The 17867-nt window shown below is 40.8% G+C and overlaps 1 protein-coding gene across 1 annotated transcript in view; it reads left to right on the forward strand.

Annotated features, from left to right (window-relative positions):
- Positions 1–17867, forward strand: part of CNNM2 (cyclin and CBS domain divalent metal cation transport mediator 2) — a 116383-nt gene that overhangs the window by 76380 nt on the left and 22136 nt on the right. Inside the window, 1 exon segment of the mRNA XM_079312044.1 lies at positions 12514–12657. Within this exon segment, the coding sequence (XP_079168170.1) occupies positions 12514–12657 (144 nt within the window).

Below are 17867 nucleotides of genomic sequence, written 5' to 3' on the forward strand. Positions count from 1 at the left end.
TATTTCAACTAAACTGTGCATGGTACAAAGTCGGGGTTTATATAATCATTTTTATTCATGACTTTCTAGTAAATTTGTTTGGGTTTTGTTCTTTGCTATTGTGAAGGAATGATAGCCTCTTCCTGCAAGTGAAAATTATAGCAATATTTTGAAGTTTGTTGTCTTCTGCCATTTGGTGGCTGGCATAGGGTCTGCACTGCTCCTGCTGTGAAGGAGGCTGCTTGGGGGAATTAGTGGAGGTTTGTTTGTCTGGTTGTTTTTATTTGGTTTGGTTGGGATTTTGTGTATTTTATTTTTAACCAGCTTGTTTATTTTTTTCCTTACCTGTTTTAGTCTTCCATTGCTATAAAAGTAATTAATCTACAGAAGTCAGAAATCCCATGTTTCTGTAAGTTTCATGAAAATGTCATTTGTGTATAAGAAAGAAGATTTTTCCTATTGCTCCCTCCGAGGTAGAGGATGAGAGCACAGCCCTGACCTGTTCTGTGCAGGCAACATCACCTGGCTCTAGCTGCATTTGTGGAGGGATCTTTCTTGAGCAAACAGAAGATGCAGGAAGAAGCTCAAGAGTTGCAGACCTCAAGAAAAGGTCTGGCTGGGAATCTTTAATTTTCCAAACTCTAATGTCCCAGTCCATAGATATTCTCCTGTGAGCCCCATACAGTGACAGACATCCGTTCTGCTGTTGCTAATGTGCTAGATAAATACTGTTGTTTATACTATAGATTTAATTGCAAGTCCTCAGAGCCTAGTAGATTGGTTTTCTGGTTGGGGTTTGTGCTGCTGTGGCATACCCAGGATGTTTGGATCTGCAGGCAGTCACAGAAGATAACAGTGAAGTGAGTGTGTTGTGTGTTGCGTGACCCAGTTGTCCATGTTTCTTCTAGCAGAAGTTTGAGCTGTTTTACTTTAGTGTTTATGGGGTTGTAGAAGAATTCAGCCTAATCCTAGCTGAAAATAAACAAATACAAGGCAGAAGTCACGGCAGTAGGACACTGTTTCTCTGAGGCCATTTCCATGGTCAAGAGTGTTTTAGGGATGCTGGTACTGCATTCTTAGTGTGGCTACAGTTTTATGGGCAAACTTGTATGGATTGCTTGAGTTTTAATTCACCCTCTGCCCTCACAAGGGGCACTAAACTGCCCTGTGCCAGTGGGTTCAACCATGGTAATTGATATTGTCTCCAAACCTAGCAGAGTTACACTCCTCTGTAACTCTTGTGAGTGTTGCAGAATTGCTGAGTACATCACGTGAATGGATCGAAGCTGTGTGTACCAGACAATCCACACAGACACTTGTGAGCCCTTGCTGGCCTGAGATACCTGGATGCAATGCTCTTATGTGGTGTTAGTATAAGAATGTAAGAGCTTAGACAGCTATATCTAAGTATTAGGCTTAAGCAAAATCAAAGAGATGCTCTAACACACACATTTACAAACAAAGATAAACAGTCTTAAAAAGACAGTAAAGATCTGTCCCTTTAATTTAATCTCAGAGGAGACTAAATGAAAAAGTGTTCTGTTTGGATCGATAACCCCATTCCCTATGAGATATTATGCCACAAAGCTTGTTCTGGAGTAAAATTGTCAAAATAAAGTCTCAGAAGTCAGGGATGTTAGAGCTGGTATTTAGGTTATTTGTGAGCAAATACATTCAGATTTGTTTTGGATGGGGCTAAAATAATGATAAAGACTTCTGCAGAATAATAAAGAAAACAGGGCTGTTTCTACTATATCTTCCCTGAGCTAAACATCATGAAAGAAATAGGACTCTCACAGAATTCCTGTTATGTCACTAAAATATTACAGCTCTTCACTTCATGTAAATATTTGACAAGGAGGATTTGAATAATATTGTAGTGTAGGTGTGAGTCACATGTCATCCCCTGTCATCAATACCCAGCAGTTGAAAAACTGTTTATCAATCCTGATTTAGTCTTCTGGAGCAAAGGAACTCTTCATCACAGCAAAAATAGCAAGTGTCAAGTTCACAAATTCAATCTCTTCAGACTCCTTTTTCTCCTCTCCATGTAGCTCCAGTGTCTTCTTGCTCAGGGGCAAGGCTCTCACTTCACCTTATCTCCAGTTCTCTCCAGTGGCTGTTGCTGATGGAGCAGGGCTTTGCTGTCTTATCTGAGAGTTTTCCTTCCCCCTTCAAGAGCTCTGGGCAAACACAGCGTACCAGGGCTGGCCCAAAAAAACACTAATGAGATGGTTGTTCACAAATGGAAATTTAAAGAAGTGTTTGTATCAAGTTAGTAATTAAAAGTGTTAATAGCATAATTGCCACGGAGATTGATCTTTGAAGTTCCTATTTCTGAAATATGACCCAGTAGTGCCATTTTTCAGAAAATTAATCTTGCTTTGTGTGGTTGAGAGGATGATGTTGTATTACTAATTCACTTGAAGATCTTACATTTATGAGTAATGGATAACTCCTAGGAACAAAGCCAGGCAATTTACTTTTGTTCTTGGAAAAGAGCAAGAACACATTCAAATGTACCATCAGGATTGTCATTCTTTCAAGCAAGGCAGTTTTCTGTAATTTTTCCTGGGGATGATGAGTCAGCATTTGAAACAACTCTTTCAGCTTCTTTGCATGATGGGCTTTAAGAGTAACACAAGATCTACTTAAATCCTTAGCAAAATGCAAAATTAGAGGTTTTCCCCTTCCCTGTATATTATTGTATTATAATTTTGCAAAAAAAACTGCTGTTTGCTGGCATTTAGATATCTACAATGCCCAGTTATGAAATCACAGGTGCTCTTCTGTCCTTCTGGTTTGGTGTCAGACAATTCCAACATGTCTTTGAGTGGTTTAAATTAATTTTTCCCCCCACCCAGTATCCATAATAGTCACTGTGTACGTGTTTTTGATGAAGAGTCATGGATCTGGATCCAGCTGTGATCTGTGTCATTAGCTAAAATTGCACCAAAGCAAAGTGAAAATATGACCTATGAAAGCTTGAATCGGCTGGTCCTGTGAAGTTCTCGGTTCTGTAACTTTGGGTGTATCTTGGCACTTTTCTACATTTAGCTGTGCCATACCTTTAGTTTTTAGGAGGATAGTCCCCATTCCCCATTCTGCTGGAGTTTGTTGGCAGAGTGCAGCACAGTTTCGTGGCAGCTCTTCCTGCAGCGCTGCCCAGTGGGAGCTGACCCAAAGCAAAAGGAGAAGGTGGCTGTGTTTCCTGTGCCTGCAGGTTGCTGCAGTGTCCCTGGTGCTGTGCTGCACGGCTCAGGAGCTGCTCTGCAATGGCAGTGTGTGAATCCCTGTGCCCGTGCTGCCTTCCAGGGAAGCGAATGTGCAGTGTCAGAGCTCACGTGGCCCCGATCCTGCGCTCGTGCAAAGTCAAGGTCACTGGCACTGGCTGTGTTTTAGGGCTCTGTTTATCCCACAGCTTCAGGCACTGGGGCAGTGCACACATCTAGGTGCTCTTGGGCTCCTGCAGACCCAGCTGGATGAAGGTGGTGTCACCAGTTTAGAAAGTTAACAGGGCAGCTTTTTGTTACTCTTCCCCTGGCTTCTGCCACAGTACAGGTTTGAAAGCCTTGCACCGAGTTTGAAAAATCTGATGGCGCCATCCACCAGGCTGGGTTTGGAGCTGCTGGAATTGCAAACTGCATGTGATATAAATGGCCTGAAGTAAAACAAGTCATTAAAATAGAATATTAATGAACTAAGATGCTGGTAACACAAGAACCCTTTTAAATTTGTATCCTAAATAGTGAACTAAAGCTAAACTATAAGAGCTGATGATGATAATTAAAAAATAAAAAAAAAGGAGAGTATATCCAGCTCCCAATTTTTTCACAACCCACAGTCCCAAGATGCTGCTCTTCCTTTTCAGCTCATGCTCTTTGCTCTCAGCATGGTTTAGGCCCTTATGTAAGCATGCTGGCCTCAGCTAACCTCCTAATGTCCAAACATGTTTCTGTTGTGCCTTCTAGTACTTTACCTTTGTTGGATTTAAAATCCCATGTTGTAGATGCCAAAATCTAGCAACTCCCTGAATTATACCCAGTCTGTTCTAGGAATTGAGGGAGGCAGGATTAGAGGATGGATTAGATTAGTAGGATTTTTGGCTGCAGTGATACAGAACAAGGCTGTTGTTTCTGTTGGTGTTGTGTTTGGTTACCTGAACATCAAAGTCATCCGAGTTCATAGTTTTTTTGGATTGACTTCTATTTTTGTTGCTCATAAACATATATCTCTTAATGTTCTTGTTTTCATTTAGTGGATTAACTCTTGGTTTGTGGTAGCAGCCTGTTGGACTGGAGGAGACTAAGGAGGTGATAGATTCTCTCCTGAGCCCTTATAATGGGCTCAAGAAATTTTCCCCCCAGGGCAGGGAAGGGGAAGGAAGATGGGGTGGGACAAGCCATAGCAGCAATGCAGAGCTGCAGGAGGAGATGCTGAACAGGCCATGGCAGACAGGGGTCATTGTGTGGACCCCAGGCTGGAGGACACATCTCTCAGAGGGTTCAGCAGCCAGGCCCCACCGATGCCAGAATCCAGGACCTCTTCTCTCCATCTGCTGGGCTGAGGTCTGGGGAGGACCTGGAGGCTGGAGCTCAGCAAACCCAAGGTTTTGCACTCCCTCTGCTGGCAGCACTTCTGGCAGCCGGTGCCTGCTCTTCGTCCCTGAAGGAATGCTGAAATCAGTGGGACAATCTTGAACAAACAGGGAAGTAATAAAATTAGTATGGTTCCCTTTTAGGGTATTTGCACACTAAAAAATTCCTTGTTGATCATGCTGTGGAGGTGCGAGTCAGTAAGGAGATGCATTTCTTACACTTCTTTCCAAAAGGTCATTACTTGCCTTGGGAAGTGGGGGCACAGGGGAAATCACTTCAGTGTAAGTCACACTTCAGTATCTTTTGAATCCACTGTGGAAGACTTGAACCATGACCAAGAATGACTTCAATATTCTGTTTGCTTGCCTTAAATTTTATCTGAACTTTTTTCTTCTGTGTCAGTCCAAATAGTCCTAGGCCTCTCTCCAGATTCAGTATTTTCTCTTCTTGTTGCCACCTCTTCTCTTAACTTTAGTTTGCTGCACTTCTGAAGTGGTTCCCTAATTTTGTTTTTAAACTTCCTCTCTGTTTCTCATCTTCACCAGTGTCCTGGTGTCACAACCTTGAACTCAGGTTAGAGCCTCAGACAGGTGTCCAAAAATACTTTGTTTTTGGGAGAGGTTTCTTTCTCAAGTATTAGGTTTTCCTTCTCTTCCTCTCCCACTTCAGATCCAGTAGATACTTCTCTAAGGCAGAAAAATGCTTCTAGTTCTGGGAAGCAGCTTATGTTTGCTCATTTACTAGGCTGAACTCAGAGTTCTGACCAATACTGAGAGCAGCCCAGCTAGTGGTGTGCATTTTGCAGCCTTGTGGACCCTGGTTATTGTTAACCCCAGCCATATTCAGCATAAATTTCCTACTGCTAAAGCACTGCCTGACTGGGAAGCATTGCCATGCTGTTCATGGCAAGGGAATCATTAGTAATGTTCAAGGAGTTTCTGAAACATTTTCTCTCCACTTTTCAGTTTTATTTGTGATGCCTTCTTACACCTTGTAATAGTTTTCCCTAAATATTCTAACATCTGATTCTTCCCTAAGAGTTCTGCTTTGATAGAGCTCTGAGTTGAAATTACCTTTTTTCCTTACACTGAAGTTATTTCTGGTTCCCAGTTAATTTCTTTTACTCTTGTACCTATGGAGACATCCCAGCTGGTTTCCAGGTTCAGTTTGGTTGCAGGTAAAGCTGAAGCTTTCTAGAGCTGTGCTCTCACATTTGGAAGCAGCAGCAAAGCAAATTCAGTTTGTCAGTGTGTGTCTCATCAAGGTCCTACCAGAGGGGATTGAAGGGAAGGCAGCAGCAGTTGAGTTGGAGCCTACACTGACTGATGGAAAATGTGAGCTCATTGCTCCTCTTCCATCTGCCACAGGGCACTGAGAATTACTGACTCCTTTCTAGGAGCTTTGTCCAGTCAAGTTTTCAAAGTTGCAAGTTACTGAGCTTCTGTCGGTTCCCTTGGGAAAGTATTCCTTACAAATACAATTCACTGTCAGGAAGTCATTCTGAAACTCTCCCTGATTTTTGCTTTTTTTGGTGTCCTCCCACTAAATGGACTTTAACACAAAGAGTCTATTTAAAGTGCTACTTTTTTATTTCCCTGTGAAGGCTGCTGTGGTTTCTAGTTAATGTTTGTAGGAGACTGAGCTCTCTGGTTTAAAGGAGAATCACTGTATTCCCAATGGTTGTGCTGATACTTTCACTCATTTCCTTTAGGGTCTGGATGATTTTCTTGTGGCTGTATTAAATGAATGTTAGTTATCAGGTTGCCTTCCCAAATATATTTTCAAAATTATATGTTTTGCTGAAAAGAGCAGGATCTGAAAAGCCTAGTCTAAGCCTAGATTATGTTTTTGCAAAAGTTTTGGGTTTTTCTTGATTCTGTGAATGTTGTTGTGTTATGAACCCAAAGACAGTGTGCACCAGTTTGTGTGTGTGTGTGTGTTTAGAGAATGTAGCAGTCTGATTGCCCCACTGAAAATAATCAAAATGAAAAAGCAAGCAGCATGAATGCAAATTTCTGCTAATAAAAGGGAGATTTTAATGTCCTTGAACTGTGGTGCAGAAAACAAATTTACAAAAACACTTTTTACTTTGGTATAATTGCTTGCAAGCCAGGACTACTCCAGAGGGAGTTATTTTTAATTGATAAATTATACAACACGTTTTTAAAATTGATTGTTTTGAATAATGTGCTGTTGAACTTGTGAATCTTACTGACAGACCAGTGTTTACCTTTGTACAAATCAGTCAAAACAAAAACAGTCCCACAAGTTAGCAAACTCAAGGGCAGCTAAACACTTCATGGGATTTTACTCCATGTCATTGAAGGCATGTTAAACAGGCTATGGCTTAATGTCCCAGGGCACTAACCAAGAGCAAACAGACCCAGATTACTGGTTTTAACAAAAAATTACTGGTTTTAACAAAAAAAAGATTCTTGTTTTACCACAAACTGACTTGAAAAGAATCTTCTGTTTTATAAATGTCTACCACAGTTTTAACACTGATTTTTCTTTTTAATTTTTTTAAGATGCCTTTAGTAAGACCTGCTGCTTGCAGGGGTGAAGTAACACCTCCAAATCTTCCCAGTTACTGAGTTCATAAACCTTCTTTGGCAGAAATAGAGGCATTTCAAGTTGCTTTCTCATAGTGTAAGCTTATACATATCACTGCAGGTTGTAACTCACTGCTCAGAGCCCCTGAGTTACCTCTTTGCTGTTGGATCACTCATTCCTGGGAACCTGTGTTTGCTCTAATCCATGGCAGCAGCATTCTAATTTTCTGCATGTAGTCTGGCTAATAGTGTCATTTTGTTATTACATTTGGTCACATACATGGCCTGATTGTGGCATTCCAGATCAGTAAAACTTATTGTCTTTATATATCCTTATGTACTGAAAGTTTTGCAGTTTTTTTAGAAATTCAGGAATTCAGCAATGAAGTTTGGCCTGGGATTTCAGTCAGACCTCCCTTCAAAGTCTCTTAAAATCACTGGATAATTTAGGAAGGGACTTTTGGAGGTCATCTGGTCCAGCCCCCTCTTTGGAGCAGGCCACCTTTGAAGCTGGCTCAGGTCACTGAGTTTTGAATACCTCCAGAGTTGGAGATTTCATTGCCCCTCTGGGCCCCTGTTCCAGTGTTTGACCAACCTTGTGAGGAACAAGTTTTCTTTAAAGAGAATCTCCATGTTTGAAATTTGTGTTTATTGTCTCTTGTCCCATCAGTATCCAGCTGAAAGGACTCTAGTTTTGTGTTCCCCATAGCCTACTATGAGGTACAGAAAGATTCCTAAGTGCTTTCTTTTAGCCTTTCTTTGCAAGACTCAAGCAATGCAGTGCCTCTGCTCTTCCCTGCACATCCAGCCCATCTTAGGATCCATCCACCAAAACAGTTCCAGTTTCTTGATTCCTTTCTTGTACTGGAGAACCCCAAACTGAATGCCAGTGCTGCAGGTGTGGTTTCACAGGTGTCAAACAGAGAAGAATAATCCATTCCCTTGACCTGCCAGCTGCACGTGTGCTGATGTCAGTGCACAGTTCCTTCTCATTGCTGCAGAGACACGCTGCTACTCCTGCAGTGTGTTCACCCAGCCAGTGCCAGCACATGGGGTTGTTTTGTACCAGGTTTATGACTTTGAATTTGCATTAATCAAACTCCATAATCTGTTCTTCTGCCTGTGTGTCTGTTGGGAAATGACATGTCAGAGTGGGGTGGGTACAGCTCCATCCAAATTGCAGATTTTTTCATGGGGTCAAGATCCTGTGGCTGACCAGAGCAGACCTGGAAGAGATGTTTTCATTTCTGGTTTGACCTGCATGACAGTGTTCTTGAGGTCCTTGGTCTAGATGTATAAATACCTCAGGATCAAAGGGAAAATTTTCCCCTATTATACGTTTTTCAGGAAATTATCATGGTACAGTAAGAGAATGAGTATTTCAGGCATTTCTTTCTTCCCTTTCTGTTCTTTGTGGTCAGTAAATCACATGGACTCCCAGGAGCTCATTCTAGTTCACTTACTCATGCAGATTTAACTAAGCATCTTCATGTTTCTTAATTAGCTCAATAAATTAATCAGAAGTTCTGCAGAACAAAATCTAAGCTGAGCAGCAGGATTTTAAGCAATGGGATGAGACTGGATTTATGTTTATGAAACTGCTTGATGCTTTAGTTGCCTGTGAAGGTAACTGGAAGATGAACATTTGTATCAACTGGTGCTTCAGGTGTACAGGTATCAGCTCCACATAGCCCTTGGTGGTGTCACTGACTGTCACTGTATGGGGGGAAGCTGAGGCAGAAAGCAAATTCTGGCTGCCTGTGCCCACAGAGGAGCTGTGGGTCACACATCACATTTCTGCCTTTATTGTCAGACCTGGCAGTTTTGCAGAGCTGCCCACTTGCTAAATCTCATTGTATTAACACTTAAAACAAGGGATTAAAGAAGCATTAATGTCATCTATGAAGTGTGGTTAGAGTACAGAGCTCCCCATACACCTCTTCTCTCTGTTTAATTTGTGTTCTGCTCTCAAAGCCCTAGGAATATTATATGCAGTCCAGATTTGCTTATCTGCTGGATGTTTACTTTATTCAGCTCCTTACTGGATCTGAGTTGTAATGTCTTTAGCAGTGGAAAATACAAACTGAAACCACTCATTTTCAGTTGAATAAAATAATATGATAATTGCCAGTGGCCTGATAAAGTCTTTGAATAAAGCTGTAGCCAATTTCTGTTTCAAACACTCAGAGGAGTCATTATTTTACTTACAGGCCACTTTTACAGTTGAGCACATGCTGTGTTGTGCTCTTTTACTATGTATATAGACATCTTTGCACTCCTGGCTTCTCCTTTAGCCTTTTATGTCTTGATTGCTTCCATACGTGCAGGGTATTTTGCAGTCTTCTGTGGTGAGAGGGCAGCCAGTCTGGGAATGATCTTCATAACATCTCCATCACCACCTCTGGTGTGTGTTCCACTGTCTGGTGATTTCCTCCAAGTTATTGGATCTGGGTCAAAATTATGTTGCAAAGACACAAGAAATGCAATTTTCGTATCTGGTCTGTCTTATCAAATAATTTCATAAGTATTGGAGCCATTAGAAAGGAAGGAGAAAACATGGGAGCAAAAGGCACCCTTTTAGGGGCAGCTTATTAGATTGGCTTAAATTCATCTGACCCCAGCAAAGTGTTGGGCTGATGAGAATCTGGAACAGGAAAACTTGACAGTGAGGAAGGAAGGAAGGTTAATGTCACCATGTGTGTGAATAATTTATCTCTTTTCAGCAGACAAATTCTCTGTTAATAAACATGCAGTTTATTTAATAATGACCATAGAACTGAGTATCAATGCTGTCCACCAAAATCCAGTCATGATGACAAGTTTCAATGGTTTTGATAATTTGGATGGTAAGTAAAAACCCCTTAAAATCAAAGATTGTGGCAGGGTCAGAAAAAAAAGTGTTTCTAGCCTTCTTTTTAATTGTAGAAAGTGCAAAATGTCTGATACCTCTCAATAACTCCTGTCTTACCAGCTCATTTTGCTTAAGAGAGCAGATGCTGGTACAGATTTTGGTTACTCATCTCACATTAGGTGCTGTTGCTGGGTCAGAGTCCTGCAGCTGCTCAAATGGGGAGAACATCTTTTAGTGATGCTGAATTCTTGGTGGGGACAAATCTGGTGGGAAGGGCATGCAACTTGTTTTGAGAGTGAAACTTGTGCACAACTTCCTCATTGTATTCCAGCCCCTCAGGTCCTTCCCCAGTCCCATTTCCATAAATCTCTGATGTTGCTTGTAGATGTGTTCATGACTTCATTGTTAGAAAGATTGTTCTTTTCAAAATTGCAAATTTCATCACTTAGTTCAGCATTGTCATAGGCAGTGCAGAAGTGGAGGAAAGGGCAGGAATTTGATGATTTTGATCAAAGCTGAAACATGAGTTTGATAGCATTGCCTTTTGGCATTTTTGTTTGGCTGGTTTGTTTAGTTTTTTTAATTTAACCCACTTGAACAGATCTTACCACTTACTAATATGAGAAAACAGATATCCTGAGGAATTAGCATCTGAATAAGCATGTGCTAATGAGCTGCTGTGGTCTGTGATAGAAACAGTTCTTGAAGGAGCCATATCTTTTTACTTGAAAGCAGATACACTAATATCTGAGTAAGCACTGGGAAATAGAGTATTTGTTTTGCCTGTGTAATTTATTTTTCTGTGCTGCAGTTCTTATTTAAGACTTATGTTGAAAGGATATAATTGGAGTAATATATTACAGGGGAATTGCAGCAATAATAGTGCTTAAATCTTGCATGTTTTTATGAAGTCACTTTAATTCTGTTCATTGAGCAGTAGAAAGAGCTGGAAATCTTGCAAGGAATGCAGAGAAATAAAACCCGTAAAACCTGGCACAGTAAAAGACTTTCAGTACAATATGAATGTTGGTACTTTAAAAATCACAAATCATCTTTCTATTAATTCACTGCAGAATAAGGTCTCCTCAAGATAAGACTCAGCAGTGCTGTGTAGTTGGTATTTAAAGTATGTCCATCTGCATCTAAACGAGTAGCTCCAAGACAATCAGATTATGCAGTAGTTACTTTGGTGAGAATATCGCCTAAGTGGAATGGAAACTTCATTTTGAGTCTAATATTAGACCCTGCTTTGGAAAATTCCTTTTAAATGATCACAAGCTGGGAATAGCAAAAGAATTTAACTTTCGACAGACAGCATTCACCAAGAATTTGTTTTTAACTGCTTATGTTGAGTCCCTGGGAAAGCAGATGTGAAAAACTTACCAAAGTGAATTGACTTGACCTGATGCAATGTTTATATCAGTAGTTGATAAGTTTTCCTCCCTCGTCTAATTTGTTGGGGATATTTTCATTCTTTAGGCATGAGTAAGTCTGGGTTGGAATAGTTTGAATGCTTGTTAGTCTAATAATCTGAATCTTAAAACAGGCAGACATTATTGCCTATAAAGGGGTCTAAGCAAAGTTGAACTATTTTGGGGATAAGTATACTTTTTGAGACCAGCGAAAAAGAGTGTGAGACGCTGTTTCTTACCTCCTGGTAGTTTAGAAAGCATATTGATGTCTGTGTATTTGTACTGCAAAATATCACTTAACATTTGGTGGACCCTTTGAATGAATGCTATCATTTATGTAGCTTTACAAAGAGCTGGTTTTCAATGGCAGCTGGAGAAACTGGCAACCAAAGGTATCAAGGGCAGTTTGAAGGGCCATGATGATATATTCTTACTGTCATCATTCCTATGGCATAAAAGACTTTAGGAATTCACTGTGAATGATGCATAGCTCAGGAATCTTTAGAACTACTGCTAAATCTCTTCTTTGCTTTTCTCTTTGTTGATCAGACAGTTGCTTTGAATATCTTAATTCATTAATTCCTAAATAAGGTGTCATCACCCCATATGGAGAATATATAAATAAATTATTTTTGAGAAAGAGAGGGGAAAAAGAGGAGCTGATGGGAGGGGACTGACTTGTCCCTAGCCCTGTGCTTCTGTGGTTTGGTCATTGTTGCTGTTTTTTCCAGGCTTAAGGAAAACATCCATGGGATCTCACAGCAAAGGAGGGCTCCAGCCTGGCCTTCCTCTGCCAGTGCATGAGACAAGAAGCAGAACAACAAAATAATATGATGAATTCAGTGCCAGGGTAACAGTTTTGTGTGGAAAGACATTAGAACAAGAACACTGATCTCTTTAGCTCTCTTTTAGGGCACAAGATGGATTTATGTGGTGCAGGAATGTGTATCTCAGAAATCAGATTGTGATTTTAAGCATCTGTTAAACATTACCCCTATTTTCATAAAGCCTGACACCAAGGTTTTGTCATTTTATTTATACCTGTATGTCTACTTCTGCTATAATTTCCGATCATTCAGAAATTTCTAAAATGTCTAAATTGCTGATCTGTCTCCTTGCAGGCAAGTCTCACCTGGCTATAGTGCAAAGAGTAAACAATGAAGGAGAAGGTGATCCCTTTTATGAAGTCCTGGGAATTGTCACTTTAGAAGATGTGATTGAAGAGATCATCAAGTCTGAAATTCTGGATGAAACAGATCTATACAGTGAGTAGAAATACTTGCAGTTTGTTTATAGATGAGAAGAAATACTGCATCCAGCAGCAATTGTATTTTTAGTTGTTTTTGAGAGGTATTATGTTGCTGATTTGAAATCTCAGTGGTCAAATTGTTGAGGAAGTTTCCTAAACAAAATGACCTACAGATCCCTCAGATGGTCAAAGTAATTTTTGTTTTTGCAGCATGGGACCATCACCCTTTTAGGCTGTGTTAATTCAGAAGCAGGACAAGTTTCTTTGTTTGATCCTTTTACCAGGAAGGTTTACATCTGCAACAATCTACTCCTGCCAGCTGTTCACCACTGAGGCTTGTTAAACCTTTCTAAAACAGTGCTCATGATCTCCCTCATTTTCTTCTCTTGTCCCTCTGCCTCAAGGGCCTGTAGTCCATGTACTATCATACTTCAGCAAGAGGCAGGCAAATATCATGCCTCAAGGAAGAGGAATGCAGTCTCTTTAGAATATCTGTCACTCACTGAGAAATCTTGAGAATAGGGCTGGAAACAAGCCTGTTCTAAATGCCTTTTTGTCACTCAGCACAGCTCCTTCCTTCTTTGTGTTAATGTCTCTTCATGGAGATGATACTGCAGGTCAACCATTACCTGGGACTTGAGAGATCTGGACCCTTTTCTTTCCCAGATGAAAGCTTGGCTAGTTACCTAAAGAGTCTGCTTCTCTCCCCATCTGCACAATCTGGGCTGTGCACACAGAACTTCCTTTCAGTCATTCTTCATCTGTCTTATCTGTGGTTTGATCACTTGCTGGCAGATGCTATTTTATGTGTTTGCGTGCAGCACAAGGATGTCTCCAGATTCTATTATAGTAGAAATAATAATTTTAAGTGTCTTTAGCACTGTTCAGGTCTCCTTTGCTTTCTTTCTTTTTCCTCACAGAAGGGATTGGAATGTTTCTACAGTGTTTTTTCAGGCCAACCCAAGCGTCTTCAATCCTCCCTCCAAGCCAAATGCCCAATGAGCACTTTATACTCTGGGATAGACTTACTTGTTTTTGCCCAAAATGTTTTCTGTACCTAGTCAGTATTTTATCAGTATTTATGTACCCAAATGTTCATGTAAATCACAGTTGTGTTTCACAATGTGCTGAACAGTGTAATTACTATGTAAATCACAGAAGTCCAGTTAGTATTGATTGCCTTTCATACCTTCACAAGTGAATTGTTGGGCTGATCAGTTACAACATAATGCTTTTACAGGCTGAATTTGAGCTTCCTTTTATACTCCAGAAAGGTCCTATCTTTATCTACCTTTGAGATATTTGCATTAATCTATGAGGGAAGACACTGCATATGCTTTCAATTTTACCCCCTGCCTTGTTTGTTAAGAGAAAACACATAGATTATGCTGTATTGTTCTTCAGGACAAAAAAAGCTTTACCCATTAATAGGATGTTAAAGGGCAAGGAAACGAGAATTTAATTTTGCTACCTGAAGACTCACAAAATAGACCTGGTGAACACTGAGTTCATTTGAAGCTCTCCTTCCTGGCATAATTTTTTACCATTGAAAATTCCTCATTCAGAACAGGAAGGAAATTTCCTATGCTTTCCTGGAGGATACAGGAAATTTTAAGGGGTGACTCCTGCCAAGTACCATGAGGAACTTCTAATTTCTTTATGAAGCACTGGAGATCTTAATGAAGCATTGATTGGTCTGAAGGATACAGTAGCAGTAGAGGAGAGAGCAGAAATCCCAGGAAGCTGTGAGGATCACAGGAAGTGTCAGAGGGTTTGGACTTGGGCAGGCAACCTCCAATAGGTTTGGTGCTGAGAACATGTATAAGAACATGGGTTTACTGAATGTACTTTATTGGCCATGATATGTTAAGGCAGGTTATTTTTGGTGTTGATATCACAGTGTCACTGTTAATAACCCCACCTCTGATTCTGTTCATTATTACAGCAGTCTGGCTTGCTCAGCTCAGAACAAGTCAGCTTGAAACCCTTGGACTGATTTGCTCTGTACTAGGTGTTTACTTTAAAAAAGAGCTTTTGAAAGATTCTGGCAGCATTGTTACACTTTGTTCTGAAGTTTTAAAAATGTTTTGTTTTGCTTTGATGGAAACTTGAAATTTGATGAAATGGCTGACCTTGTTGTTGGAGCTGTGCCTTTCTGTTGTTTCCATGAAAAAACATTTGAATTGTGTTAAAGTGGCAGCAATAATATATTTACAGTTTTTGCTGAAAGCTGCTTTCACTGCTGAACTCTGCAGCTGAATTTCTGGAGATTGACAAATAAATGTGTGGTATGTCTTCATGTGGCTCTATTCTGCTGTCACTTGCTGAGGTGTTGGGAGCAAGGAGAAGAGAGAGCAGGAAAAATTATTAAATATGTCTGATCCATCAACTTTTGAGTAGACTGAGTACTTCTGAGGATGAAAGTTTGTATTTGGGGTGCTGTATTTGGAGAGATGATGTTTCTGTCATGACACATGACACATTTCAGCCCGTGTTAGGTTGAAGAGCTGCCAGTGTGTTTGGCTCTTAGTACTGGAAAGTTGTAGCATTTTTTCATGGTTGGCACACTGCAGGAATCTGTCCTCTGCTGCTCTACCATGGTGGTAGAGCATTTCTCAGCTTTCTCAGAGGCCCAAGAGAGAAAGCTGTTTGTTCTGTGTTAGACTACACAGATTGCTTGTTCATTCTTCTGGTCCAGGTTTGTCTGGTGGCCTGTCTTACTTAGCTCTTCCTTCCTGAAGATGAGTTTCATCATCTTTTTGTCTTGTCTGGAGTTCACTGCAGATGTCTCCTCTGTCCTAAAAAAAAAAAGCACAGGAGGAGAACAAGGACATTCCCCAGCAATTTCCTGGGTGCATTTGCAGTGCCCATCAACCTGCCTGCCTCTCCAGCTGGGTGATCTAAGATTTGAACTGCCTGTTCTGTAGCTGTTGCCAGTCCAAGCAGGCTCCTTCAAGGAAATTCATTCAATAATTCATCATGTTATCCATCAGGCACCAAAGTTTAGGATTATTACAAGAGTTATCACAACCTTAATTTTGTTTTGACCATTCTGGAGTTCTCTACCTCAGCCCAGAGTTCATGGTCTTGTTGCCTATAATTTGAAGAAGTCTAAATGCTCCCAGAACCTACTGAAGATGTTTGCAATATTTGTTGATGCCTCACCAGAAGTTGTAGTGAGAGTATCCCTTATGCATCTTATTGTTCTTGTTGCAGAACCAAACAGCATCTCAGCACTCTGTAAGCAGAGATCACTTAAGCACACCAAGATAACTTCAGTGCCCACATCTCCATCTCACTTACCAGAGTAAGGACACACAGGAAATACCTGGTTCAGATTCAATTACATCAGCCACAATCCAGTTCTTGGTTCTTATGTCTTACAAGTTCAAATTTGTTTGGATAGCAAAGAACAATTTAAGATCATCCTTTGCAAAAATAAGCCAAGATAATGGCTTTAAGCCATGTGGCTCTGCTATAACAATGTGACATTTTTCTTGAGGGAAGATTTTCAGATAAGCTGCCAAGGAAAAAAAAAAAATAGGAGGAGTTGAAATTGCCCATCATTTGGGTTAGAGCCTGGGTCATCTGACCTTGATGACCATTATGGACAGAAAGATTTAAAGCACCTTCCCATTGTGTGATGCTGGTCTTGTTTTCAGGTACCAGTAGTACAGTGTGAAGCCTGCAGTGTTACAGCTCTTTCAAAGGAAAAGCACAGAGATGATTCCCTGTCCCAGGGCCAACACTTGTACTTGTGATTTTTGCCTCCCTGAAGAGAACAATGATAGAGCTCCTTGTGAGAAAACACCTCAGATACAGTGCTTTAAAAATAACATTCTCTGAGCTTTTCAGAAAAAGCAGTTTCTATTCTTCTTATCTCTTACAAGAGATAGGACCTAGTGAGAGCTTCTAGGCGACTTTTTTCCTATTAATTTTCCATTGCTTTGGTATGCATCTCTCCTTTAACTGCAAGTACAGATAAGGTGTGTCTCAAACTATATTCCTAAGGCAGGGATTGTTTTTAGACTGTAGCCACTCCCTTCAGTAGTTTCTATTCCTGCTTTTGGAAGAGAAACTGCAGTCCCTGATGTAGTCCAGGTCTTGAGTAAGGTACTACTTACTCAAGAAGAAAAAGGGCATGGGTTATCATTGTTCTTCTCCATGTGCCTGGGAACAAGTATCTCAAACTTTCTGATTTGAACTGCTCACAGAATACACTCAAGATATCTCAAATAGATAAATTACTGTCAGTATAGTATTGCTGTTGAGTCTGTGATAGTCTGTAGTGGAGGCATGTTCCTGGGAACCTGAGGATCTAGATGTACTCATGTCTAAAAGACTAGGTGACTTAGGGAAATCTAGAAGTCTGTAAATTACCAGAATTGTGCATTTCCATGCCTCAGACTCAGCCACTCTGAGCCTGATGTAATCTATAGCATGTATTTGGACTTGTAAAGGGCTCCAGATCTCAGTGGCTTCCAGTGCATCACTTGAATCATCTTTGCATGTATAACTCAAAATCTCAACAAGCACCTGGGAGTATGTGCAGTTTCCTGGTGTCAGCTTCACCTACACCTCTGTGTGCCTGCTCAATTCTTGTGCCATGAATCCATGTGCCTGTGGTCCCTCAGCAGCCCATTCATTTTACATCAATTGACTAAGTGGCTGATAGACAAGTAGCTGTAGTAGTCTTAGGATATTCCCCCTGAAAGACCCTAGAACCTGAGCCATGTCTCATCTCTGAGGGGCTCACAAGAATTGGATCAACACTTGGGTTTTCTGCACTCTGTGGAGCTCAGAACTGTCTGACAGCATTCTGCTGCTTACAGCCACTGCCACCCTACATGAGGTGTCACCAGGGAGGAGCAGCCAGCACCCTGCCATCTGAGCAGAGACCCCTTCTCCCTGGAACTGATGTATTCCATACCCCAACATACCCACAGCTGTCCACCTACCTGGTTTCCTAAGCATTTTTGGGGCATTAGATCAGGGGGTGGATGGTAATTCCTGGGTTGTCTGTGTCTCTTTCACATCTCTCACAAATAGAGATTCCTCACCACAGAGCCTGTTTTAAGATGCAGATGAACCAAGTGGCGAGTTTTTAGCTGAATAAAGGACAAGAGTCCAAGATCACTAACAGACAAATACCCATATCTGAACTTTTGAAGCTATTCTGTACTTTATTCTGGCTTCAAGGCCTGTGAAGTGGCCAGAGATTCCCAC

Source organism: Erithacus rubecula (genome assembly GCF_903797595.1).
Source record: "Erithacus rubecula genome assembly, chromosome: 9".
Classification (NCBI taxonomy): Eukaryota; Metazoa; Chordata; class Aves; order Passeriformes; family Muscicapidae; genus Erithacus; species Erithacus rubecula.